Here is a 27,643-nt window from a genome sequence, read left to right as displayed (position 1 = left end):
GCTTGATCAGCTGTTGTTAGAATTGATTTAATATTAATTTCTAGTATCAGCTGATGTTTGCTGGAGCCACAGCTGTAAAAGCTGCTGGTCATGATATCGGTTTGGTTATCTGGTGAGAAAGAAACATGAAGATGAAACCAGGAGATGTTCTTACTGAATCATCAGAGCTGAACAGGTGAAGGAGAAACAGGTTTACCTTTTAGGTGACATGAATGAGTTGAAAGGAAGTTATGAACTGTTTCTGAGAGACAAATAACACCAGGATCCTTTTCTAAGTAGCTGACAGCTGGTGACTGTGCAGGGGCGGGTCTAGCAAAGTGTTGCCAGGGACCCAGGTAGGACATTAACAGGGAGAGGAGGGCACAAGGAAATACTTTTCTTTCTTTTTCTCATTTAAAATGTCTCGCTTTTAACAAATAATTATCTGAATCTTAGAGCAAACATTTTCATCTGATGTAAAATGTATAGAAATCCATTATTGTACATAGTAATTTTTTTAGGGTCCCATCATAATTTCTTCAGAAGTAGCTAAGTACTGTATATGATGCCAGTATTTTCCCACATTTTCTAGATTCTGTACCAGTACTGTGTGTAAAATGCCATCAAAAAGTCAACTAAGTTTTATTCTTTCTCACCTGTCTTTCTGTCTCCTTTCACTTTTTAAAGGTTGCCATGTTAGAAAAAATATTTTGCCCTGCCATGCTGTTTATTGATGTGGCAAATTAATTGTTTATGAAAATATATGTAAATCTGTCATCAGTAATCTGTAATGATCATGTCTCACCTCTAGTCTTCTCTGTCTTAATTTCAGGTTTTCACCATGTGTTGTAGATAGTTCAGGAGGTTAACTCGACCAAGCAGTCTACTTTCGGGTACTGTTTAGAATACCAGAATAGGGAGGATGGTGTAGGTTTAAGTTTATTAGACTGATGCATATATACCAACGAGACAGTGTACATCACTGTGACAACAGTGTTTGTTTTCATTCAACGGCTTTATGGTTTTTGCTATAATACTTGGTGGGCCGGTCTCTAGTCAAAATGCCCGGGCCGATTTTTTTGTCCCAGTCCAGCCCTGGGCCTTGCTGTGACTGTCCTCTCTCACAGTGAATGTGATTGGCATAGAGCCGTGCTCACCTTTTGACTGCGACCCGTCCAACAGCTGCAGTATGACTCATTTTTCTGTCTTCCATCATATCTTATCAGGCTTTCGATTTCTCTGACCTCTTTTCCCAGTTCAAGGCAATACAATTTATTAGCACACAGTAACACTGGATATTCATAACAACAGCAGATAAGACAAGATAACCTGGGACAACTAATACATCATGTGTTATTTCACCATTCATCTCCTCCTACTGCATCATCCTCCCTCACTGTTATAGGTCATCCTTCAAGTTATTTCTCTCTCTGCATTTCACTTACACTGAGCTAAGCGCACCTCTCTCTCTCTCTCTCTCTCTCTCTCACTCACTCACTCACTCACTCACTCACTCACTCACACACACACACACACACACACACACACACACACACGTTGCAACAGTGTTGGAGTCCTGCTGAGTTGAAAGCGGCCGAGGTTGCGAAAGAGTAAACGATTTCAGCTAGTGAGAAGACAGGGGGTGCCAAGGAGATATATATATATATATATATATGTATATGTGTGTGTGTGTGCGTGTGTGTGTGTTGACCGTGAATGTAAAATGAAATGGAAGAGGAAAATCTCTGTTGGGTGAGATTGAAAGCGCTGCATGAGACTTGGCTTCCTCTGCTGTCAGCTCACACAAGTACGTGTGAGGTTTGGGAAGCGGGTGTGTGTACTAAAAACTCAAACGCACACATTCACAGGTATATGCACACACACACACACACACACACACACACACACACACACACACACACACACACACACACACACACACACACACACACACACGTTTGGCATTCCAACTTGTGAGGACCCTCCTGTCAGGTATAACTGGGCCTCCAGGTGGTGTAATGTTTACCATATTCATGAGAAGAAGTCATTTGAACAACTCACTGACTTGGTATTCACGACTTTGTGAGTGTAAATGTTTTAAAAGACCTCTGGAACTGCCACCAGTAAATGTTTTAATGAAACCTTTTATGCAAGTGTCTTTTAGAGTTATTAAGTTTAGTTAGAGTTATCAAATATTTGTCATCTAAGTCTTTAAAATTATTAAAATGTCTTAATTTTTGTCTTTTTTTTTTTTTTTTAGCTTCAGTTTGAAGTCTGGTCTTTTTGTATTTTTCAAATGAACTTTTCCCAGTTGAACTTGAAAAAAAGTGCAGACAAGTTTACACTTTAAAGGGAATTGATAAATACTGGAAGGCCTCAGATATGTGCAGGACTTGGTCTAATCCTGACCCCTAACTCAAGATCAAATCCTCTCAACAAAAATAAGTGAGGAGTGACCACCGTGTCCTTGCATTAAAGTGATTCTCACAAGAGCATTCATATATAGACGGCCCCCCACCCCACACACACACACACACACACACACAAACCACCAAAAACTAAGAAGTACCCCCTCCTGTCCTTTAATCCACCACTCTCTGCAGTCTTAACCAATCAGAGAGCAGCTGTGACCGCAGGAGCTCAGCTGATCTGAAGGTGGGAGCGAAGAAGATTAGGACCCCATTCCCTCCTTCTCTATGTGTTGATTTTCTCTCTGCGTCCCCCTCATGTTTTTTTCTCTCTGTCTGAGCCCCTCTGTCCTTGCAGCCTCCTTAGCCTCCTTGTCTCTGCCCTCTGACCACAGGAATCCTGCACGCCCAACTCCCTTTGCTTTTTTGTTTTTCATCCAAGACTTTCTCATTTATATCTCACTAAGCGGTTGCATTTCTAGCATCGCTCAGTTCATCTCCCTTCCCCTTCCTTTCCCTTGTTGTTGTCTCATCAGTCTCTTTCTTTCTGTCCCAGGATTTGACCGTAGTTGTTTGGACACATTAACATAATCCTCCTCCTCTCTGATTTATCCAACACTCGCTTGGTCCTCTCCTCCACCTCCCTCCTAAATATTTACTCCCTGCTCTGTAAACCAGGCGGGCAAACTTGTTCACACAGAAGAGGGCATGATTAGAGGGTGATCGAGGGTAGAAGAAAGTAACAGAAGCAAGAGGGAGAGACAAAGGGGTTATTGGACTGAGGCCAGGCTTTACTTTCTTTTTAAATCTTGTACAAACTTGTCTGAGTAGGTTTTCAATGTTAACTACAGCAGAGGTTGTGGATTTAAGCTTTAAAAGTCTTTAAAAGTGTAATCAGTGCACTATCATATTAGAGGGCTTAACTGTGTAAGCCAGCACATTTAAGAATTGATGTTTTGCAACCCTTGTTAAAAGAAAATACTGCTTATATATGTCTTTTGCATTAACAGTGGTAGTTTTTTTTTTCTTTTTAAAGTATTTATTTGGTTTAGCATATAGTTTATGAATCTTCATTTTGATGCAAAAAAGTCACAGTACTTGTGATTTGTATGCCTCAAGCTGAAGCTGGGCAAGTGTTACCCCATCACATTTTTCTGGATTTTGGTGAGTTTCATATTAACATTGTTTTACATGTCTTAGCCTATGCTGTGTTCTGCCAGCTGATATTGATTTTATTGGCAGACTAAACTTTTTTTTTGTTCCCTTGCCAACCCTGTGTTGTTTTGTCAGAGATTCTGCCCACGCTTTAGTTTGATGAAAAGAAATAGGAGTGCTGTGTTGATGCAGTCCTAATGTTTAATAAATGCTGCCCAAATCTGCTGGCTTACATCTTAATCTGACACAGTTTCAACTTCTGTACTTTACCCCAGCAAGAGTTTAGCTGGTGTGGTTTACAGTTGGTTTTAAGTCATTTGGAGGAAAACAAAATGTGGGTCTGATTTGTTGATTTTAAAAATCAATAAGAGCTTTTGTGCTGTCCAAAACTGGGGTACACAGGGGTGTTTAAGTGGCGCAATAGTATATTTTTCACATGACAGCTCAAATCAGAGAGATTGAAAAGAGCCGCCTGCTGAAAATAATATGTTTACTGCAGGGTTTGGGCTTGGTGCCAAACAATAAGGGAATGCAGATCCCGGCGTTTCGTTTTATGTGAAGAAAATGGCAGCCAGAACTGAAAATAGTTTTACAAACACAGAGTGCTGTTGCGTCGCTGCACTTAATTAAATTGCATTGATACATAATGAATTGCACAATTATAGCAGTTCTGCTGAACTTTTTTGACAGCCAGACTAAATAAACATTTTGCAGATATCACCTCAGGCTGTGAGCGCGTGCGGTTTGCACAATTAATAGAATAATTGAAAGTAGGGAATGATAGATTGGTGGGTGCTGGTAAAAAGTAAAGAATAACAAAGGAGGGTTATAGATCCTATTTAGTTCTTTCCAGGTGGAACTGTATTGTAGTTGTAGTTTTTTTTGTTTTGTTTTTTTTGTTATTTAGCTAACACGTGTGTTTTGGTGCTCACATGTACTTCACCTGGTAGTTGGGTTTCTTGATTTTTCTACTAAAGGTTCTAATGCTCTACATCTTGGAGCGGCTTTTTCATTTTTTTTCTGAATAAATGCCAGAATTAATAGTTGATTTTGCTGATGGCTCAAGCACACGTTTGCATTAATCAAATGTGATATAGGTGGAGAGAGAGCAATAAGGGGCTAGCTTACCTCGTATGGGTTCTATGGTGCCGTGTGTAAAAAAATAAATAAATAAATAAATAAAATAAATAAATAAATTTGTTGGGCCATGAACCAGACAGTGGCAGGTTTCCATACTTGTAATATGATTTGAGAATCAGCTGTCACCTCACATGTTATCATTAACAACTTACACTCTCGAAGTGTCACAGCACTACATTCATAAAATGATACTGCAAAAGTTTTACCAATCCCACCCCGAAACCCCACCCAAAAAAATAATTAAAAAAAAATGCCTATACCAATTTCTTACAATAGTTTCTGTTATTAGTTTGTTACTTTTCAGTTTGTTTTAAGTCTTAAGTCTCTCCATTTACCCTCTTCTCTTTTAATATCCCCAGGTACGGATGCGTTCCTTCTTTCACTTCTTCTTTGATCCTCCAGGACCTAACACAATTACACTACCCCCACCCCCCCACAGTGTGTTTTTGCATCTTTGTAAACCTGTTTCTTTTATTTTAACTTTGTTTATTATCCTTTTATCCTTTTTAGCTCATCCTTCCAGAAAGCTGATAAGCTTATGGCATGATGACACATCCATCTCTCTATCCACGGTCCTAAGAATTGCTTTAAAGGATCTCTCTAGAATATTTCTCAGATTTTAGTGAAACTTACACACAGTGATAGCCTAATAGGTCTTCACCCAAATTGTGGTCATGTTCTCACAAGCACTTTCCTGTGTATTGTGAGCTGAATATGATAGTTAAATATAAAATTTCAAGAAAGCTAACATAAGAAAATGGATGCATTCATTCAGCTGGAGACTGATGATCCTAATAGTCATATAATGCTGAATTAGTCTGCACCAGAGTATTTCCTGTCATTCAGTTTCTTAAGAGGAAAATATGTGGGCTGTGAGGATGACAGCGCTTAAGTGTTACTCACTGGTGTCAAGCGCTCCACAGAGATTTGTCATGGCAACAAGCAAACGCTTCAGCATTAATCTGCCATAATGGACGGTAAAATGTCCTGTCAATGTGCTGTATCACCACTAATCTTACACACACTTGTAAGTCATTCAGGAAAGCCACTCTTGTGATTCATTTGTACTTTGAGTGATTTATTTATTTTAATTTTGTTTAATTTATTTATTTTGTAGCTTTAGATACAAAACAGTCTTGCTGGTCCAGACTAGTCCAGGAAAGTTCAGGCAGAATGATGGAGTGAACAGCTGTGGTTGGGAGGGCTGGATTTGCTTCATCCTTTAATTGGTTGAGCATGCGTTTTACTTGATCATGCTCATTCATAATGGAGACTATTATTGTTGGAAGTTTAACATTTTAATCTTGATGTATCAGAGGATATATTATAGACTCAGCAACATTTAAAATGCCACATAAGCATTAATCTCTTTGCATTAAGCATAGAAAATATGCTAAATATGCTGTAAAATGGCTCTTTGAATAGGGGCTTTTTAGATAAGAAATATTTTAGTTTGTTCTGTAACTATATTTGTGATGGATTGCTTTAATACTCCCGGGATGCTGTTTTTGCAGCAAGTATTAGATTCAAATAATTTCTGTGCCACTGCAGTGCATAGTTCCCTCGTCTTGCACTTTATTTTGTAGTTTGTGCAAAAGAGCTGGTGATAAATAAGGTAATAAAAACAGGAATAAACAGTTGTTGGTGACTTGTTTTGAGGGTTTGCTTTATACAGCAGACTATGATAAACACTGGACAGAGTTGATTATGTTGCCTCAGACAGGTAGTAAACACAATTCTGCTGTGAGTTTTCAGTGGGTTTTATGAATGCAAAGTGGCGTTGTGGACAGGGCGAGGTCTGTTTACTGTATAGGTGGAGGAAAAAGTCCATTACACAAGCAGCCGCCAGACACACTCCTGGAAAAAACTGTGCTGGCAGTACCACTGTGCTCTGACGGGCTCAAATATGCGCTGGATAGCAACCAGAGCTGCCCAAAATCAGATAAGCCACCTCTGTCGGGATCGGCTGTGAGAGGAAAATAAAGAGATGGACAGAGGGGATTAGTCTGGGTTTAAGGAAGGGTGAGGGACGTACTTTTACATTTTGAGACATTTTTGTATTATTTTTCAATGTGTGCTTCCTGCATTTAGATTGGAAATGAATCAGAAGTATGGCAGCTCCAGACTGTTAACGGTTCTTTTTATGCCACTGATTGTATTAAGGTCTTCATTAAGGAATTACTACTGACACAAATGTAAATTGAGTTTGTTCCATTCAGCAGTGAAAAGGCTGAATTTTTTTTAACATTTTTTTATCATAATCATCATCGTCATATAGCCTGCAGAAACAAAATTAAAGACACAAGGTTATGCACAGTTTCACAATTACTTTTGCCGCCATGTCACAAGTCCAGAGTGGGTTAAGCAATGAAAGACAGGACTTTCACACCCTCTGACCATGAATCCGTTTAGAAGAAAAAAGCTGTAGTTCCCAATTAGACACAGATGCACGCTACATGATTCACAGAGAAAAACAAAGATTTACTGATGTGTGCAGCATTTTTAGTTCTCACAAATGCACGTGCTAGTCTACACGCTAAAGCCAAGCAATCTGAACACGTGCAAAACAACTTGGCAAATAAACACGTGTGCAGCTCCACACGGATCTACAAATACATGCTGCGTTTAAGTGCCGGTGGAAACTGGACCATCTCGGCTTTCGGTGGATTCACATATCATCTGGCGTTGGGAAAGGCATTTTCCAAATGGGACACAAGCGCTTTGATTAGAACACAGGTTTACCAGCTAGATGCTGTACAGTAGCCAACAGAAACAAACAAACAGTGTACAGACACGAGTACACCATGGCAGGACATCCCAGTGACTCGTCCTCTGAAGTGACTATATAACACTTTAAAGACTGTCATCAATTTTCACCGTTACACCCTTATATTTGTGACATGCGCGTGCACATCCTTGCACTTTTTAAGCTTGAAAGAAGCTGTGTCGCTCTCTGGAGTGCACATCTGTTTTTCTGTCTCCCTCTCTCCCTCATGTTTTCATCCTCCCATCCGTCGAGCTGGTGTGATAAGCGGCGCTTAGGCAGATATATTGGTCCCATTAGAGCCACTTGATTCAGCTACTCTACAGTGAGGAGGCAGGCCATTAACTCAAGGCCATTTAAAGACGGCCACATACATCTTCCTAAAGACGCACACACACAAAGACACACATGCATATGCAAGTCAGACGTGCAGTCAGTAAGCGTGCACACTTAACAGAGCTCATTATTATCACTTGTAACATAATGTAACAATGTACAAGTTCTCTTAGATCATGTGTCTACCAACACAGGCAAAGAAAGAAAGAAAGGGAGGAAAAGTCAAAGCAAAAGGAGGCACAGAAACCCTAAAACACCAAGAACTGTGTGACAGTTGCATTCTCACACTCTGCTCTGTTGGCTGAAGCCTAATGGAAAAGTTTAGGGCTTCAGAGCTTGTGTGAAAACGGTTCCATTTTCTTGTTATCTCTATGGATATCTAGCCATGCAAACAGCTTTGGCTGTATTTTAAATGTCTGTTTCTGAGATTTGCGCCTTCTGTTGTAATGAAGGTCACTAAAGCCTCGCGGTGCTTACTGCCCTGAAAGTTGCATTGGAAAGCAGAAAAAGAAAAACTTAACAAGATAATCACTTTTTTTTTTTTTAAGAAACTGTTCAGAATTCAGACTTTCCTCAAATATTCCATCCTCCCATCGATTGGGGCTGGAGGCAGAAATCTCACAGCAGGACTGATGTGCCTGCACATGTAACAAGTAGGGCTCCCACAAACGATTATTTTGATAGTCGACTAGTCACCGATTATTTTTGCGATTAGTCGAACATTAGACGTACAGCTTATTGCACCAGCATTCATCTGCTCTTATATAACTATCATTAGCTTACAGCTTTAAGTGTTTAAAGTATGTGCTGACTATAAATAAAGGCAAGATGATAGTTTATTAAATTTTAATGAAATTTGCAGATTGTTCCGGTGAAGTTTAATAAACTCCTTGCTATCTAAAATATAACGGGACACCGGAGTATATTCTTGAACATCTCATGCTTCTGATAATCAGCTGTCTGCTTGAGGTTTATTCAGCTGTGCAAAAACTATAACTTTGATCTCAGCCAAACCGATTTACTCAGGAACATATAAAATACAAAAAAACCCCCAAACAATAACATTTTTAAGTGACTTATATATGTTTAACCTGAGTAGGTGGGTTTGAAAACGATTTGCCGGAAGTCCGGTGTTCTCACGGGCTCTAGTGAGCCTAGCCCCCGGCTAGCTATCGAGCTAGTGGGTAACAAACGTCTCCGAAAACATCGGAGCGCTTTTGAAAATATGTGGTGTCTTGATAAACTGAGCAGATATTTGAGGTTTACGCAGTTACATTCTCGCCTAAAAATATGTTAAAAGTTTATTTTGTGACCCAGAAAGAATAATAAGAGTAATATTAAAACTAACTAGCTGCCGCCATTGTTGGAAACTGAGCTGCGCTATGAATTCTGGGACAGAGCTACTTCTTCTTCTTCGGGGTTTAACGGCAGCTGGCATCCTTGTACATGCAGTGCTGCCACCTTCTGTTTCAGTCCGTTATTACACTCTTAAATCCTACTACTTATTCCTGCGTCTTTTGTGATCTGAAGCTTCAAACAACGTGTCGACTATTAAATCAGTCGTCGGTGATTTTGATAGTTGACTAATCGTGGCAGCCCTACTAACAAGTATAGTTCACCTTTGATTATGTCTGTATTTTTTCCCCTCTCTTTCATCTCAAAATGGGTCATTCCATCTCCATGTTACTATTTTCTCAACAGGAAACATTTACTCACAGTGGAGACCCATGTTTACTTTTTCTAGTCTTTTGGCTCTAGGTTTGACATAAGGAAATGACTGCATGCATTCACACACATTTGTTTGTTAAAAGTTGAAGCAGCGTAATCAAGCAATATCTGTTGGCTACATGGTTACAGAATACGGAGACTAAAATAATACTGCACATATTCATGGAAAAACAAGGCTTTAAGAATTGACTTAACTTTGTACTGTAATATTTAATGCAGGTAAACTCTCAGTATAGCTAAAGAGGTCAACTTTTACACTTACACTCTTGTTTCTTCACTGCGTGTATGTATGTGTGCGTGTGCACCAGAGAATAACTGGGGAAAGGAATGAGGCTGGTGTTGATGATGAGACTTGCAGGTGTGTATCATTGTTTGTGTGGGAATAACACATAGTATGCAAGTGGGAATTCTTTAGCTTGGATGAGAAAAGCTCATTGGTGAAGGTCAGGGTGTGTGTGTGTGTGTGTGTGTGTGTGTTCTATTACACATGTGAGGACAGCATCACACAGAAGAATAAATGGAAAATGTTCAGGAGCAATATTTTTGAAAGGCTTTGAAGCATGACTGAGACAAAAATTTTTGTACTATTGGAACACTTCAAAGTGTAACTATGGGAGGTGAATGAACTGGTCAAACAACCATATAAATTTCAAAAGGAAAAAAAAAAGTTTGTGGTGGTGGTGGTGGTGGTGGGGGGGGTGTAAATGGATATCAGCTGCAACTGTTATCCAACTGCAAATGTGAAGATGCTCATGAGGCCGCTCATGATCACAATGAGCTGTGCACCCGTTTTGAAGTTAGATGCCATCTTTAACCAGGGTTTCGCTAAGACATCATTCTCTGAGCTGTCTTACTTTATTGTGGGGCTGAGGGAAGCATGTACATCATTGCAGCTATTAATAATATTCGCACAATCCTGGGAAATGTAGGAGTGTAGCAGGTGGAGTTCATATTAGTTGAGTTCATCATAAAGTGATAACTGGAATGCACAAGATGACACAGCGGATGGAGGGTCTTGTGAGCGCTGAAGTGTGTGTGCGTCTGTGCGCGCACATGCGTGAGTGTCAGCCTCTGAGGAATGCAGCGGTCCAGAGAAGAGCAGCGCCGTACAGAGCCGAATCCATGTGATAAGAGAGATCAAGGCTCCAGGAGACCTCATCAACTTACCTAGCAAGCTCCCTGTTGATCCACCTGATACCTGGACCAGGCCACACCTACATACTCTCCCTCTCTCTGTATCTCTCGCTGATTCGTCCTGGACTCTTTATTTGCATGCATTTTGTATATCTCCCAATTCATGTGCTTAAACAATCCCGCACTTAAGCAGAATATGTTTATTTAGCCAGTGCAGTGATGGTTGGCTTATGTCTGCATGTGTGCTTTTTTGCGTGCGTGTTAACACCACAATCTCTAAATCTTCAGATAAGCTGAATTATTTATTGAAACGTTTCCAACCCAGCATTTTTCCTCCTTTTGTTGTTCGAGGCCATAAATCTGCTGACGCCTGACCAGGAAATGTACAGGAATGCAGCTCGATCACTTTACTTAACAAAAAAAGAGGTTTTCACAGCTGTCATCAGTCTTCTGATAGGCTCTCAGGATATCACAAGTTTAAATACATTTGTGCCAATGCTGGGTTTCTGCTTGTTTGGGACATTATGAGTTAAACTCTTATTTTATCTAAGCTGAGATTTTCTTTTAAGAGTGAATCTTGTAAAATTTATTCTAAACGGCACTACTTGACCTGTTTTTTTTTGTTTTGTTTTTTTAAATTTTGTACTTGATTTAACCATCACTCCCTTCAGCCACACCATAGAAGTCCTCACAAAATGTCATTTCCTGTTTACTTTCACTAGTGGTTTCAACTCCTAACCCTAACTATCAAGAAACACTCAAATACAACAAATAAAAGCTTACTAAGCTTTAAAGTTGTATGCTATTATATTATTATTTAGTTTTACAGTGTTGCTTGCATTCTGAAGGTCTTTCAATATTTGTTTGGACATTTGCTGCTTTTTCTCTCAATTTCAGTTCAGTTCTTGTAACAGACCATTTCCAGAGGAATCGGTGAGGTTCCTAATTCAAAGGATAAACCAGACTTGTGTCTCACATAACAGACAACTTATTAAAGAACCATATTTAAATTGCATTTTCAGCCACTTTGTTACTAATACCCTGCTGTAAAATCTTTCAATTTAAACCATTGCTTTTAGCTCAATCTATGAAAAATACACAATTTGACAGGCGTAAAGTAATATTTTTGCACCAACAAAGTAATTCCCAAATTGTTGTTAGCCCAAAATTTAACATACTTTGCCATGGTGTGCAGCGAAACTGAACTGGTAGAACATACAAGAATTGGCAGTTTTCAGGTGGAGACTGTATCGTGGTTTGGGGCTGCATTTCAGGCAATGGTGTAGGGGATCTTATCAAAAGATTACTAAATCAGATCAGATTTTGAACCGCCCTGCAATACCAACTGGAAAGCATCCAACTGGCAATGGCTTTGGTCCAAAGCTTAAGCACACTGCCAATGCAGTAAAAGCATACCTGAATTTAAAAAAAACCAAACCAAAAAAAAAAAACCCCACACAATGGAAACTTATCAGTCCACAGAATGTGGATTCAACATTATTAAAGCCGTGTGGGATCATTTTGACAGAGAACAGAACTAAAGGCATCAAACATCCAAAGAAGAGCTTCAGATGTCGTTCAAGAAGCCTGGAGAACTAATAAAGATAATATTGGAATTGTATTAAGTCTAGTGTTGCCTTATAGACTATATTTGCATGTATGTTTGCATGTTTTAGTTGCTAATTATTGCATTTATTTTCCAATTTCCTGGGAAAGTATAAAGAAATTAAGGGTGACTCAGTACATTTAAACAAGACTCTTTTGGCTGTACTGTAGTTTTCATAATTCATTGGCTGTATTTCAGTAATGTTGTAAGAGATGGTTGCACATGAAACAGATAAACTATTTTACTGTGGTTCATAAAATGTGGCTCTTAGATTGTGACGGATCATGTCTCCATTTCAGGAATAATTTATTATAATAAAGTAAACACTGTTGTAATGCCTTTGTAGATTTACAAAGCTTTCTTTGTTAGGAAATGTTTATGGATGATTTCTCCTGTTTTCTGATTTTACAGATATGTAATAAACTCAAAATGATGACTTCTACACACAGATGCAAGCGACAAGCTAACTTCAGCCCCTGCTAACACTTTGTCAAAATGTAGATTATAGTCATTACTGGTGATCATTATTATTCTGACATGTCACAGACTCTTTCTTCATCACAGTAAAGACTTGTACTTAAAGTCTTTTAAAGACATGTCAGTCTTATAAGACGTGAGATTTTAGATTTCAACATACATGAAAGGAGTTTTGTGGTTTTTGTTGGAAAAGTCAGAAAACGTGTCTCTGGCCTTTAAAGGCGAGTGTCTTTGGTGCTCTGTGATCTTTATGGACTAGTGTTTTTGTTTTTTTTCCTCCTCAAATTTTTCTTGTTTAGAGTATTCTCAAAAACTGTTGTGTGTTTTAGTGTCTCGAGCAACACGTTTGGTTTAGATCCATAGGCAGTTGCATTCTCGTGCAAGCGGCATGATTTGACATTCGTACGGCATGATAAGCGACGGCAAAAAACTGGATCCACCTCAGTAAGGTTGTAATCTCAACTTTTACAGAAAAAGTAGCCGGTGTGAGCATTCAGGCATGAAGCTGATATGTTAAGATGCTGTCAGATTACCTGAAAGGACTGCCTTTATGAAAGGGGCTCACAGATTCTATAAAATATGTTGTTAGCTGACAAAAATGTAAAGTTGCTTAAAATGTCTTCCTGCGATAAAGTGACACATACCAAATTAATGTGATGTCTCTGTAAGGTGATTTTACATCTTATATTGAACTGAATCCAGTGGCTGTCTGAATGGGGGGGTGACTGTGTGATTTAGACAGAGATCTTCAGAATGTGAAGAGAATGTGTAGACCAAGAGGGAGACAGGTTCTCTTTGCTTATGATTCTCTCTCTGAATAATGTAGTATCCATGTTGGGGTATATGGGTCAGTGGGGTTTTACTTCCCCCTGGAGACCAAAGGCACACCCCAGCACACACACAGATGCACACTTGCTTAATTCACTCCCCGAGTCCTGGCTTGTCTGCCTGGCTGGTTAACTCGCTGCGTGACGTCATACATTTTTCATAAAGTCTGCATTGCTTGGTCAATATTTCATATTTGCTATTGACAGTCGGGTGAGAGTCCATAGTAAGGAGCCGCTGCTCCCTCTTTTCCCTTCGCCTTCTCTCCCTCCTACTTCCATCCCTCTCTGGCCTGTAATTAAATTAGCTCTGTCTCCAGATGACAAAGGGCCAGTCATTCGGGTGGTGCTTAGATAGCAAGTAGCTGCACTCTGTAGAGCGGATATGAAGTTAAGGAGGAATGCGCTGAGCTGAGCTCAGTACCTCTGTTAGGAGAAAAAAGGTGGGGAAGAAGAGGATGCCTGGATCCAGGCCTGACTCACGCAATGAACTTAGACCAGATACAGAGTGAAGATTTTTTATTTCAGCTGTTTGGCAAACTGACCTTTAGGGCACCTAGTAGCCTCGCAAGAGTGATGACTGTGTTATGTTAGGTTATGATTAATAATTATTTTTAGTTGTGATGAGTACTTGTCCCATCTGTGGCATGGTCAAAATAATGTTGAAAATGCCTGCTGCAGCATTACACTGTCTAAGTTAGCATATTTGTATGTTTGTTTGTTTTTTTCATCTGAAGCTGCATACACACTTTGCTATTCGGGGCTGACCCAGATGAAATATGACCAGGGTGGAAGAATGGAGGCTATATCTTTGTGCGCGTCTCCAAAACTGTGGGCCTGTGTCGCACAGTGAGAGCACAAATGTGTCACTACTCGTCAATCATTAGGATTGCAGCATGAAAACATGCTCTTATCAAGCTCCCTCAATCATCTAGATAATTACACAAGCCCAAATGGAACAGACAGAGGTAAAACTTTTTAAACTGCAAATAAAAAATGATCGTTGCTTCTAGACTCTGCATTTTGAAGCCTCAGGATTAGTGTTCAGCCTGCTGCCATATTGGTGTCTTGGAGCCAGAAATTAGCAGCTAACTAGCGAGTATAGTTAGCAAACAGGAATATGGCATACACACGAATCACATTATAATCAAATACCAAAATCAAAGTATAAACTACTAAAATTGTTTTTACCACATAGCAGACTATGTTATTTGTCAGATAGTTCCATTAAAATGCTGCAGTTGATACTAACAGCACAAACATGAAGAGGTCCAGATTAGATGCAGCTAAATGCTGTAGCTGTCTATGCTAGCACACTTGAAGCCTCAACAGTATCTGGCCTATAGTTTAGTAGGTATTTTGAAAGTACTTAATATTAGTTTTCATTTTGACAATTTTTATTTAAATTTAGTCGCAGTCTTTTGAATGAAATGTCATTTGATTTTCATCATAATCTAAGTTCTTTTAGTTTTATGGAGTAAAAAAAAATGTATTTAGCTGTGATAGTTGCTCCACACAGTTTACAAAGCGTCATTTGTTGACAACAAATGTATAATATGTCCATGTGTCTGCTCTTCTCTTCCTCACGAGTGCTGACATTTAGTGTTTTCATGAGAAACGTGGAGCATGGGAGCTAGTTTCCCAGGGGCAGATCAAATGTCCGTGTCTAACCGTACCGCTTAAGATTACTTCAGAATATTTTCATCTCGTTTTTATTCATTGACAAAAGTGTGAATACATTTCATCGTAGTTTTTGTCCTCATGCATTACTTTTTATTTAGTTATTGTCTTGTAGTTGTCAGAAAAAGAGGACATTGACGCAAACTGTCAAAATTTATTGGTCAGCAACACTGCTTATAATATCCTCATAAAGACATTAGCACGTCCCATCCATGTTGTTTGAGTTTTTTTCTTTTGTGGTCCTCTTCTCTCAGCTGCTCAGTGTGTTTGTTTGTTTTCTCTGCTGACAGCCTTGTTGTCTGCTCTCGTTTACTTGCAGTGCTCCCCACCTGCTCACCGCTGGACTTCCACTGTGACAATGGCAAATGTATCCGTCGCTCTTGGGTGTGTGATGGAGACAACGACTGCGAGGATGACTCCGACGAACAAGACTGCCGTAAGTACACTTTGTCTTTCTTGAAAACACAAACAGTAGCAAAGACATACACTCGACCTGCTCCGTTTTACTCAAGGGGATGACTTATTAAAGTGAACAGATGTTTGAGGCAGCCATGTGCAATGAGGTGTTTGTTTAGAGTCTAAAAGCGTTGCCTGTCTGTTGCACTCACAAACACACGGGCAATCGCATGTGCACACGAAAACATTGTGGCAAAAGGTCAGCTCTCCCACGGTCACAGCACAAGACTTTGTTTGACCTTTGACTTTATTTTGCTCCTCTTTTGTTTTGAGGAGTTATTTGTGTTCTAAGTCGTGTGTTCTTGCTGAAGTATCCTCAGCTTCCTACCAGGCAGAATCGTGACAACACTTAAACTAAAAGGAAAAACCTGAAGCTTTGACCGCTACAGTGAGGGTATCTGTGGTCTCTGTGTTGCTATGTGAGACATTTTGCTTGATTTTGAGGACATTCTTGAGAGAGGAGGGTAATTTCTCTGTTCTCACTTCTGTCTTTTTTTTTTTAAAAATGGGTTAATGCAGCCTTCAGAAAATTGTCAGATAAACATGATAAGGAAACCATCCTATTTTACTAACTCAACAATGTGCTTGCCCTTTTAACGAAGGTCAGTTTTAGATTCATTTGAGGTTAAGAATAGGAGTTGTGCTCTTTAAAAGAGGTCATCAGAAGTAGAGGAGTACAACTGCTTGTCTGTGTGGGGTTTTTTTCTTCTTTATTTGAGGTGTGGCCAGTGGTCAGATTCTGAATCCACATTTAGTCTCTATATTTACCCCTGACAACTCAGAAGGCTCTGTGTGTGCAACCTGATCGGGGTGGATGCATGCTGCAGGCTGGACATTCTATCACAGCATCAGAAGCAAGTTCGGCGATTCAGTTCGATCAACTTTAACACTCTGTGCGGAGGACTGGAATAGTTACAAGCAGTGACATGTCCTTGATGGAGTCGACACATGGCAGTTAGGCAGTGTCCTTCAAGTAACTCACTTCTAGATCTGTGAAGGATCTTCCACCAACAACATGTTGCTTAAATTATACAATTCATATCAATTATTGGCGATTGTATTTTTTACTTTGGCCCCAATAAAAGTGGTATAAGGGTGACAATACCGAGAACTTGACATAGACCTCTTATGCTTCTTTGCAACCATAAACCTTCTTTCTTGGACTCAGCTACAGTAACTTTGATTGATTCACAGTTCATAATAATCCTGGTTGTTGTATATTTTGTTATTATGCCGCCTCTAAACCAGTTCTGAACAAGCCATTTAAAGAACTCTTCTTTTAAAATTGATCACCTAGGGGTGATCAATTTCAGCTTTTCTTCTGATTGGCTGCCCCTCAAAAACAGAACGTTAGGTGGGTGGGGCCCGGACAGATACTTCCTGCCAGAGCTGCAAGTATTTGAACTCACATTTATGCTGGGCTCATTATTTGAAACTTTATCATCATTCACCATTGTGGTAGAACTAGAAAAGTAGAAAAAACAAAATAAGGGCAAAAGTAACTCCACTTGATAATTCTGTACATCAGATCGGGAACAACTCGTCTTTCAGCATATTTTGGCTAATGTGGAATTAAGAGTAGATCACAAAATCTGTATTGTGATTCTGGCTCTGCAGAGGAGTGGTAGCTGGGTTGGGTAGGCTTTTGATGGAAGGTAGCTATTAATCAAAAGAAGGAACGTTTTTGCTTTTGGCTGGCTTAGTAAGCTTCTGACTCAGCAGGTTGGTAACTATAGACCAGAGTGACAGTCCTATTGGTAGCTCCTGGTCTTGGTAGCAGTAGCTTGAAACTGTGCGTCTTTAGTTTATACACATCAAAGGTTTTAACAGTATTGTAGTTCCATATATATTGGATATCAAAGATGACAATGACCTCATATCTTGATTGGGAACTGCTATTATAAATTCTGTATGGTAGAAATCTGGCCTTCCCATTTTGTTTTTATTTTAATGCAAGCGAGGCCTGTTTTTGTAAGAAAAAGTGATATATGACTAATGCTAGTGTTGGCTGGATAGCTTGATAACATGACGCATAGGGTCACGGTGATAGTAAATGAGGTTCATATTTTGGCAAGCAAAAGTGTATGAATATTTTTGCTCAGTTTGGTGTGTTTTCTTTTCATGTTGATTAAAAAATAAACTGGAACCACCTTCTTATGCTTTTGAAGTAGGGCTGCCACAAACGATTATTTTGATAGTCGACTAGTCACCGATTATTTTTGCGATTAGTCGACTAATCAGATCATCATCCATTGAACGTAAAAGTACAGCTTATTGCACCAGCAGCATCTGCTCTTATATAACTATCATTAGCTTACAGCTTTAAGTGTTTAAGGTCTGTGCTAACTAAAAATAAAGACAAGATGATAGTTAATTGAATTCTAATTAAATGTGCAGATTGTTTCGGTGGAGTTTAATAAACTCAGCCGATTTACTCAGGAACAAATAAAATACTGAAAAAAGCCAAACAATAACATTTTTAAGTTATCTAAGTGACTTGTATATGTTTAACCTGAGTAGGGCGGTGGGTTTGAAAACGATCTGCCGGGAGTCCGGTGCTCTCATGGCCCCCGGCTAGCTATCGAGCTAGTGGGTAACAGACGCCTCCGAAAACGTCGGAGCGCTTTTGAAAATATGTGGTGTCCTGATAAACTGAGCAGATATTTGAGGTTTACACAGCTACATTCTCGCCTGAAAATATGTTAAACGTTTATTTTGTGACCCAGAAAGAATAATAAGAGTAATATTAAAACTAACTAGCTGCCGCCATTGTTGACAACTGCGCTGGGCCGCGCTATGAATTCTGGGACACAGTTTCTTCTTCTTCGGGGTTTAACGGCAGCTGGCATCCTTGTACATGCAGTGCTGCCATCTTCTGTTTCAGTCCGTTATTACACTCTTAAATCCTGCTACTTATTCCTGCTTTTGGGATCTTACAAAGCTTCAAATGACGCGTCGACTATTAAATCAGTCGTCGACGATTTTGATAGTCGACGTAATCGTGACTAGTCGACTAATCGTGGCAGCCCTATTTTGAAGCCAATAAAATGAATATGTAACTCCCCACTAAACCACTAGCATTAAATCTGTAGAGCTAATCTGTTGATTGTAGCACTGAGTCTTGTGAACCATTTGGTCACTCTAGCCAATTAAATGTTGGATATGTGCATAGGATTACAGGGACCATCTTGCTGTATTTAAATACAATAGAATCTGTTTAATGGCCTATGCACAGACGCCACTTTCACTGTTTTCTCAAAATTCAAGTAGTTTATAGGTGCAGCAGGTAGAGGATAGCTTGCGAATGATTTTTCTGTCACCTGGTGATTTCTCCTCCTCCTGTGCTGGCCCACATATAGCATGAGCAGCCAGACACTGAATCACTTACTGATGGGGGTGGGGGGTGTCTGTCTGCAATGAGGGTGCTATGAATTTTTCATCTTCATGCCCAGTAAATTTTCCTCCCTCCTCTGTTTCCCATACTTATTATTTCATGCTTCTTTCTTTCTCCATTTCTTTCCCCCTACCTGGTTTGGCTCTCCGTTCCCAATATGTGCTGGCCAGTATAGGTTTCTCCCTAAGATGAGGTGGTTTCATTGCATTATTTAGGCCTGGGGAGACAATCCTCCACGCTTGGCTGGAACCGAAGTAGCTGTCAAGATTTCAGACAAACATGGAGAGTGAGGTGTGCCTCGGTGCAGAGCAGTGTGTGTGTGTGTGTGTGTGTGTGTGTGTGTGTGTGTTAAAAAAGGGGTTTGAAATCTTGACGTTCAAAAGATATTTTAATCTGGCAAATAAATATTTCGACACCTGTCTCAGCTCATACGCACATGTAGAGAGCGTGGTATCGACTCCCAGTGCTCTTTGCCCTTTGACTTTTGGCTGCTGTGTGAATGATGAGTTTCTTGAGGGCTTGTTGACCTCTGACCTTACTCTGTTTACTTCGCTTATGGGAAGGGAGCTAGAGCATGGGAGAGGCAGAGAATAGGGGGCAAATCAATTATTTTCTTGCAACCTGAATAATGGAACGAGTTTGATTGTCAATTGTCCAGGTAAAATTAAATTTTCATTGGAACCCACCAAAATACTTTTTTTTTTAAGGGGGGGGGGGGTGAACTGGCTGAGGTGGGGGCGAGGTCAGCGGAAATTTAGCAGTTGAATGAATAGCATGCTCATGAATGTTTAGTCTTAGATATTTATTTTAATACACTTGGCTCTGTATGATGTCACTGAGAGTAGATGGTCATTTAAGGCACACAGCCCTAAGCTTTGAGCATAAAAGCTCCACCCACCTGTTATGCGAATCTTCTGTTTGCGAAGGGCAGCCAATCAGAAGAGGATTGGCTTAAAGGGAGGGAAAATGGAGCTAAAACAACTAATTTTAGAAAGTGGATGATTTTGTAGTGTAAAGCAAGTTCCAATGATGAGTGTAATAATTCCCAAATGTTGAGGATCCCCGTCAGAACTTTCTAAATATGTCATGTTTTTATATGGAAAACATTCTAGAAAGATGCTTCCCTTTTGGATCTTTGTTAAACATTAATTTGGACCCAGATCATATATACGTGCAATGGCTCTGGGTTCTTATGTCATGTCACTCATCTGAGAAGTGAAGTGTGGTTCTCAGGTGTATTTGTGTGGTGCTATAATACTCTTGAGAAAAGATGAAAGCTTTCAGTGGAAAAAAGACGAGCGTTACCCTTTTCCTTTTTGTCGGGTCGTCTCTTCTGTGGGCGTCCTTCTGTTTTTGTCTCTTCTTATCTCTCTTGCTTTGTCGTAACTGTCTAACACTCACACACAGCAGTGATAAATTATAGATTGCCTACTGCCAGGGGCCAGACATCACTGGTTTTCTTTGGCAAACCTGTTTGCTCGGCTCCAGCCGTGCTTTGCCATCGACTGCAGCAGTAACGGTAGATGGAAGTGTGCGCTTTGGAAGTGTGATGAAAGAAGCAAGGCGAACCAGTTGTTTCGATAAATGAAAGGGTATGAAAGTAAAACACTGTCACAGGGCTGAACTCTCACAAGAGGGAGTGACTTTGTCTCTCTGTTGTGTCAACTGTTTGTACGAATGACTAATGTTCCTTTTATCTCCAGTCTAAAGGTTAACTGCATAATGAAACACTTCCTAATGTACAGCCAGCACTATGTGTAATTAAGATATAAAGCATGCTGCTAGAGCTTGGTGAAAGAAATCAATCCAAAATTTGAGCTGGACTAGAAGAATATGCATTAAAGCAACTTTACAGCAGTGTGCCCACAACCATAATGCCTCAGAATCTGCCTCTAAGTCAGATAAAAGTGGGTTAAATCAGTAAAGTGTTCAGTTCTAACACACAGACAAACATACTTTAAATTATATTAGTAACAGACTATAAAATACCAAAATTTGACTGAAACACAAACTTCTTGGATGCTCTGTAATACAGAACAAGCCAGATTATCAAAACTATTTTTTAGTACCAGGCTGTAAACATGTTGCAGTTCTGTAAAGTTGGACGGGAGTGTTTGGGGGGCCGTCTCGTTTTTGGAGCCCGTCCCAAGTAGTTGGTTGAGAAATGGCAGCTTTTGGCACATTCACGCTGGCTTCTTTTTCTGGTTCCTGCTTGAAATAACACATCCAGTCCTGGATTTTTAGACAAAAAAAAAAAGTTCTTCAGTTGCAGCTTCACAGCCTCTCTGAATGTTTCCTAACAAATAAGAAAGTAGCCTTTTTGTTAGCTTGGTATTTTTAGGTTGAAATGCAACGATCATTTTAAGGCTTTTATGCAGTTTGAGTAATAAATCAAACATTTGACTTTTTTCTTCCATGAAAGCTCGTCTCTATTAACATCCACTTTAACCATCATGTATTCAGCTAGAGCCAATTTTGGTTTTTTTTTATTTTTAAGGTTTTATTTTGTGCCTTTTGTGAGGTGTTGAAAATGTGCTTTGTAAAAGGAAATTTATTATAGCTGTAACACAGACCACTTTACACAACCTTATCGCTTACTGTGTTGCAATGCGTGTAAATTAGAGATTTTCATATTGAGCAACAAGACATTCAGCCTGAAAGCTTCACAGTCACAGACCTGCAGTGTTCTGAAAGATCCGCCTGTTTATGGAGGGCTTTTTTTTTTTCTGCACAGCTTTTTGCTCTTAGTTTGACTCAAAGAATTAGAGTTGCCCAGATTTCAGGGTAGCTTTAGTGTCTTTTCATTGTGTCTGTGTTATATGGTGTTCTGAAGTCTGTCACTTTTTTCTGCCTGCATAGCTCCCAGGGAGTGTGAGGAGGACGAGTTTCACTGTCAAAACGGCTACTGTATTCGCAGCCTCTGGCACTGTGATGGCGACAACGACTGTGGGGACAACAGTGATGAACAGTGTGGTGGGTACACACACAAAGAGGCTCACCTAAGCCCGAGCATGCAAGGCCTTTATTCATTCCGACAGTATTTGTAATAGTATATGAGCCTGTGTGTTCTTTCCATGGCAGACATGCGTAAATGCTCAGACAAGGAGTTCCGCTGCACGGACGGGAGTTGCATTGCTGAGCACTGGTACTGTGATGGAGACACGGACTGTAAAGATGGATCAGATGAGGAAAATTGCCGTAAGTTACTGAGAGAGTATGCACAAGCTTTGTTTTGTAGACACATTGACAGGCCAGCTTATATTTGTAGGGCATCATCCACGATAACTCAAGTCAGATCAGAGTGATGGTACACTGCAGCATGTAAAGTCAAAATTGTGGCCTCAGAAAGGGGCAAATATGCTTACCAGTAAAGCTGTATGTAAACCAAGATCTCACAGTAACAAGTTTACCCCAGACCATGTAAATGTGTTCACTGTCTCAATGTAGAGCTGAGCTTCTGCTTCATTTCATGTATAGTTTCTGACAGACTCAGCAAAGTAGCATCAAAACTTCAAAGTGCCTCCGACAGCCAACTGCTGCACCATCTTTTCCAGCATCTGTTTAACATGTCTGCGTGTCTGTGCAGCTTCAGATGTGATGACAGCCACCTGCAGCGTGGAGGAGTTCCAGTGCGCATATGGCCGCTGTATCCTGGACATCTACCACTGTGACGGAGATGATGACTGCGGAGACTGGTCGGATGAATCGGACTGCTGTGAGTTCCCCGTCGCATAGCTAGAAACACACCTGCAGCATTGTAGACGTCAGGGTCTAGTCTCAAACCTCCAGGGGGGGAAAAAGTGTACTTCTTAGACACCAATCCAAGTTTTGGGCAGAAGTAAAGATTTGACAGGAAACACACTCAGTGTTTAGCTAGGTGATCCAGACCAATCGTGCCTCTCCGGCTGGTGTAAAGAATTGCTGTCATCTGATTACACACACAGGCACAGATAAACATTTCTTAGGATCCCTGCCAGTGATCGTGGCTCTCACTAGACTGTGTTGTGCATGGTGGATGAAGGCAAAGCTCTTTCCGTTTTCTCTTCCCTCTCCTTCCTTTTATTCTCTGCCTTTCCTCTGAGTGCAACTCAGATTCATGTGTTACAGCTTCCTGCACTAGTTCAGCTGGAGTTTAAAAGTACATTAAAGGCTCATCTGAACAGGAAGTTTAACATCCATCATTTTTAGTGGTTACACCGACCGAGTCTGTTCCAAACTGGGCTCAGATACTGAACGCTGACAGTTAAAGCATGGTGCAGTATAGGGCTGCGCGATATGACCAAAATCTCATATCCCGCTATAAGACATCTATCGTCCCGTGTTTTAACCGATGCATGAAACTATACATTTTAGACATAAGTTGTGAGTATTTATTACACGGCATGCTACGGGGAAAAGCCTGTTCTAACGTTTGAGTCTAAGATTTATTTTTTAGCATCTGGCGGCTCTTTTTTAATTCTCATCTGTAAATAATCTGCTCTTTCACGTGATTCAGTTTATTTTGAAAAATCTCAACAGGATCTTGAGCTTTATTGTGAAAGGTTTATGTAGAACATAAACAAGCGGACACGCGATGGTGTTACTGTCGTTGTTGCTAACCACAATGCATAAAAACAGGCGCTTGTCCGTCCGTAGTGTGGTTATATAAAATATAAGAGAAAGAGAGAACTTTAAGAAATTAATATAGGCACTACAGTGACCATCAAAACGATGAAAAAATATTGCCGTAAACAGTTTATTTTGCGACACCACGAAACAAATGATAGCGTAAAATGAAACGATAGACGTTTTTATATCGTCATCCGATATATATCGTTATAAAGTAAAGTAAAGTAAAGTTTATATCGAACAGCCCTAGTGCAGTAAAACATCTGTAAAAGAGATGCAGCATGTAACTGATGTTGCTTCAACTACTGGTTATTTTGATAATTTGACTTGAGTATTATTTGTTTTTGTCCATTAATACTAATAACAGAAAATGATGGCTGTTTAAGAATCAAATGATTTCCCATTTATAAGTGAGAATACATCTTGTGTAATTGCACTGAAGTTGTCCCAGAAGGTACTGAAACCACAAACAGCCATAAAGTTTCAGTCCATTTAACTCAAATTGGTCAAGGTGACGCCTTTCACACCGCCAGCAGCTACCACTGCTCTACCTGCACCTGTTGCTCAAAGCAACCAAATATATGGTGGCCCTGAGAGGTCACACGGGCCGCAACTTAGGAAAACACCAACAAATATAAAAAAAAAAAAAGAGGGAAAAAAATCACAAAACAAAATTAAAGTGTTTGTGGAGAAACATGAATGTGACGGACCATCTGCAGAAGTGACAGAAACCAAAGCGCTGAGAAGCTTAAAAGAAGCGCAGGGTTATCAAATGTATGTTTTAATCACATGAGTCATATAGTACTGTAGATACACATTTTCTTTCAGCCATTTACTGTTAGCTTGTCACTTCCATGATGTTTTTGTGTGCCCAGAAACACTAAAGAGCTGTTAGGAAGTGGCATTTTTGCCATAGTTGAGGTTGATAAGGTGGGTATTTTACCATTGGATTTGATGCAAAGTGACTCTACAGAAGAAGAAAAAAATGTGAATTGTTGATTCACTGTCTGTAATCTTGAAAGCTGATTCTTTGATAATAGTGTTTATGTGTTGTAAGAAAGGCCCTCTGGTAGCTGCACGAAAATTGAGCTTCATTGTAAAACACTGAGTGCTGATTTCACATCCCGACGTTCTGTTGATGGCAGGTTGGGCTCAGGAACAGCTGTTGCTCGACAGCCTGTGTCATAACTGGAAAGCACTCTGTTAGATCTGTGCTGTCACTGTATCTCTCTCTCTTTCTCGATCACACGCACCCACACACACACACGCTCACACACACACACACACACGCAGAGGGAAGCCACAGTCCTGACATAGACTATCATGTTTCGTTCGCCTCGCTCCAGAGACGCTGCCTGCTGCTGACTAATCTCTCGGCTTCTCCCCTCCCTGTTCCCTTTTCTCCGATTTCTCACGTTCATTTGCTCATCATCTTTTAACTGCCCACCACATCCAGCTCTTTCACAGACACATGCGCTCGAGCCCAGTGGTTTCCCCCCACTTTGATGTGTTTATCTGCAGCGCAATAAGCACGGCTTCAAAGTTTTGCAACATCGTTTGATCATCTGTAAGGTCAAATTATTCAACTGAGCAGCTCTCTGTTTTTTCCTCTCATCTCCTCCCACATCCAGGTTTTTTAATTGCTGCCTCACTTTTGAAGTGTCGAACTTTTTTCGAAAGTTGAGCTGGCATCAAAGCGTATTTGAAAGGGGGGGGGGAAAGCACAAAAGGGGCAGCAGAAAGACCTTAAGAAATACTTTAGATAACTGTGTGTAGGAAATACAGAGGCACATAACAGATCTAAATGAACAAAGTGTTGTTCAAGGTTTGTTTCAGGTCCTCGCTGATGATTGCGTGTCCCCTGTGGCTGTCCTTCACTCTCACACTGCCTGTTATTCTTCCTGTTTTATTTATTTATTTCTGACTCAGAATGGTTCAGGGCGAGAGCGTTCTTTTTTTCTTTTTAGTAATTTAAGTCCTAGTAAATTCTGTTTTATGCTGTAGTTTGTACACAAACACACACACACACACTTAGACAGAGAAGGCATTTCTGAGAGGCATAAGACAGCCCATCCTCAGACAGCATTCCTTGGCACGGACTCTCCAGACACATGAAGGGCGCTTTGTTAGAGAAGTCGACACTCTCTCTCACTCCCTCTCTCCCCCTTATGTGAATACACACACACACACCCAAAAGAGATCACACTTGCAAGCCTCGTTACCACTGATGCCGCTTTGGGCTGCGTGGCTGAGCAGATGAAAGAGCTCAGTTGCTGTTTTTGTGTGCATGTGTGCGCGAGGGAGAGAATAAGAGATAGACAAGAAAAGGGGGGATGAATCATTTGGGTGTGTGCGCGGGTGTCGGTGTGTTAGTTGGTGTCCCACGCTAATTCCCTTGGCCAATAAGTCTCTCTCTCTCAGCTTCTCTCTTGTGGGAAAGCCACCTGCTGTTTTGATCGTTTCTTGCCCAGCTGACAGGCCTGCACAGCGTTGCTAGAAACTGTCTTGACTCACATGCCTGCTGTAGCTTCGATGGGAGCCGACTCGTCCTGTCATGAGGAAACGCGTCGAAGAAATACACACACGCTCACACACGGATGAAGGGTTTAAGATGCTTATGTCTGATTCAGCTTTAATCTTCTCATCCACCTCCGTCGTCATCTGCTGCCAGTTTGAGCTTCACTTTGATCTGATCACATGTAGCGATGATGGTGGGTGATTTAAAGGTGGGACATTTATGATCTCCGCTTAGAGATGATCATGCAGCAGCTTAAGTAAGCAGATCTAATTACTATATGTGGGAAAAGTAATATATGTTTAGGTATGTGGAATGCGCTCAGAGAAGATAGAGTAAAAATGTTTATTCTGTGATCTTGTGACAAAACTTTCACTCTTCAAAGGTGCATAAGTGGGATCAGACATGGTGCAAACTTGTAGATGACTTACTTTTCCAAAATAAACAAAAGGGTACCAAAAGAGACCTGATCTGAATAGACTAAAAGGTAATGGGATCGAAATTTGGTCAACCTGAACACACCACAATGCTTGTTAGTATGTGTCAGTATCTGTCGATGAACCTGTGATTGCTGATATATTTGCAGAGTTGTGGTTGCAGAACGACCTCTCGGAAGTATGGAGAAACAATAAGAGGGCTACTTTAGCCAGAGAAGGTGCTCTGACAGTGAACTAGTGCTTTGTTATGCAGTACTTGACAGCATTTGTACCATGTCAGTTCTGCGTGGCACTGCATTTGTGGCAGAACAAATTTCCATCAGTGTCTTTGTATGACTGTAGCTGAATACAGCAGGAATGAAGAAAAGCACCACCTTGAGGCGCTACTGAGCATTTGTGGCGTGCAAGTAAAGTACAAATACGCAAAAAAAGAACTCCGCTGACAGCTAAGGTGACCTATCCGCTGTCGCTAGTCTCACTTTGTGTCGTCACTATGCAGGATTTTTAGAACTTTATCCCACATGTTGAGACAGCATCTTACATGTTTCTTGGCCCTCATCAAATTAAAACATGCAAGTCTCACACAAAAGGCATGACTCAAAAAGGTGATTATTTAATAAGAAATTAAACAGCTGGACTTACCAGTGGTTATAATACAGGGATGTTCAAAGACTGTCATACCATTAAAAACGAGCCTCCTTTTCATGCTTGCTATAGCAAGGAAGTGGACCTGTAACCTGCACAGTTTGTGTATATTTTTATATATTTTTTAGATTTATATATAACTCCAGGCTAAATCAGTTATATATATGTGTGTTTATTTAGCTTCACATCAGCCATGCAGATCAGTGGAATTCATGTGCAGCAGCGGGATGTGCATCAATGCTGCATGGAGGTGCGATGGCGAGCACGACTGTGACGACCGTTCAGATGAGAAGAACTGCAGTGAGTAGCCGGTGTCCAGAATTAATGAACAAATCAGTTAAAAATTAATCATTTCTT

General features: G+C 40.3%; 1 protein-coding gene across 3 annotated transcripts in view; it reads left to right on the top strand.

Annotated features, from left to right (window-relative positions):
- Positions 1-27,643, top strand: part of lrp4 (low density lipoprotein receptor-related protein 4) — a 110,776-nt gene that overhangs the window by 55,481 nt on the left and 27,652 nt on the right. For all 3 annotated transcript variants that reach the window (XM_026177903.1, XM_026177898.1, XM_026177912.1), the window contains exons 3-7: positions 15,551-15,667; positions 21,941-22,054; positions 22,163-22,279; positions 22,668-22,796; positions 27,467-27,586. In XM_026177903.1, the coding sequence (XP_026033688.1) occupies positions 15,551-15,667; positions 21,941-22,054; positions 22,163-22,279; positions 22,668-22,796; positions 27,467-27,586 (597 nt within the window). The remainder of the gene's footprint in view (positions 1-15,550; positions 15,668-21,940; positions 22,055-22,162; positions 22,280-22,667; positions 22,797-27,466; positions 27,587-27,643) is intronic.

The sequence above is a fragment of the Astatotilapia calliptera genome, chromosome 1 (genome assembly GCF_900246225.1).
Source record: "Astatotilapia calliptera chromosome 1, fAstCal1.2, whole genome shotgun sequence".
Taxonomy (NCBI): domain Eukaryota; kingdom Metazoa; phylum Chordata; class Actinopteri; order Cichliformes; family Cichlidae; genus Astatotilapia; species Astatotilapia calliptera.
Note: the sequence above shows the minus strand (reverse complement) of the source record. Positions and strands in the feature narration are given on the sequence as shown.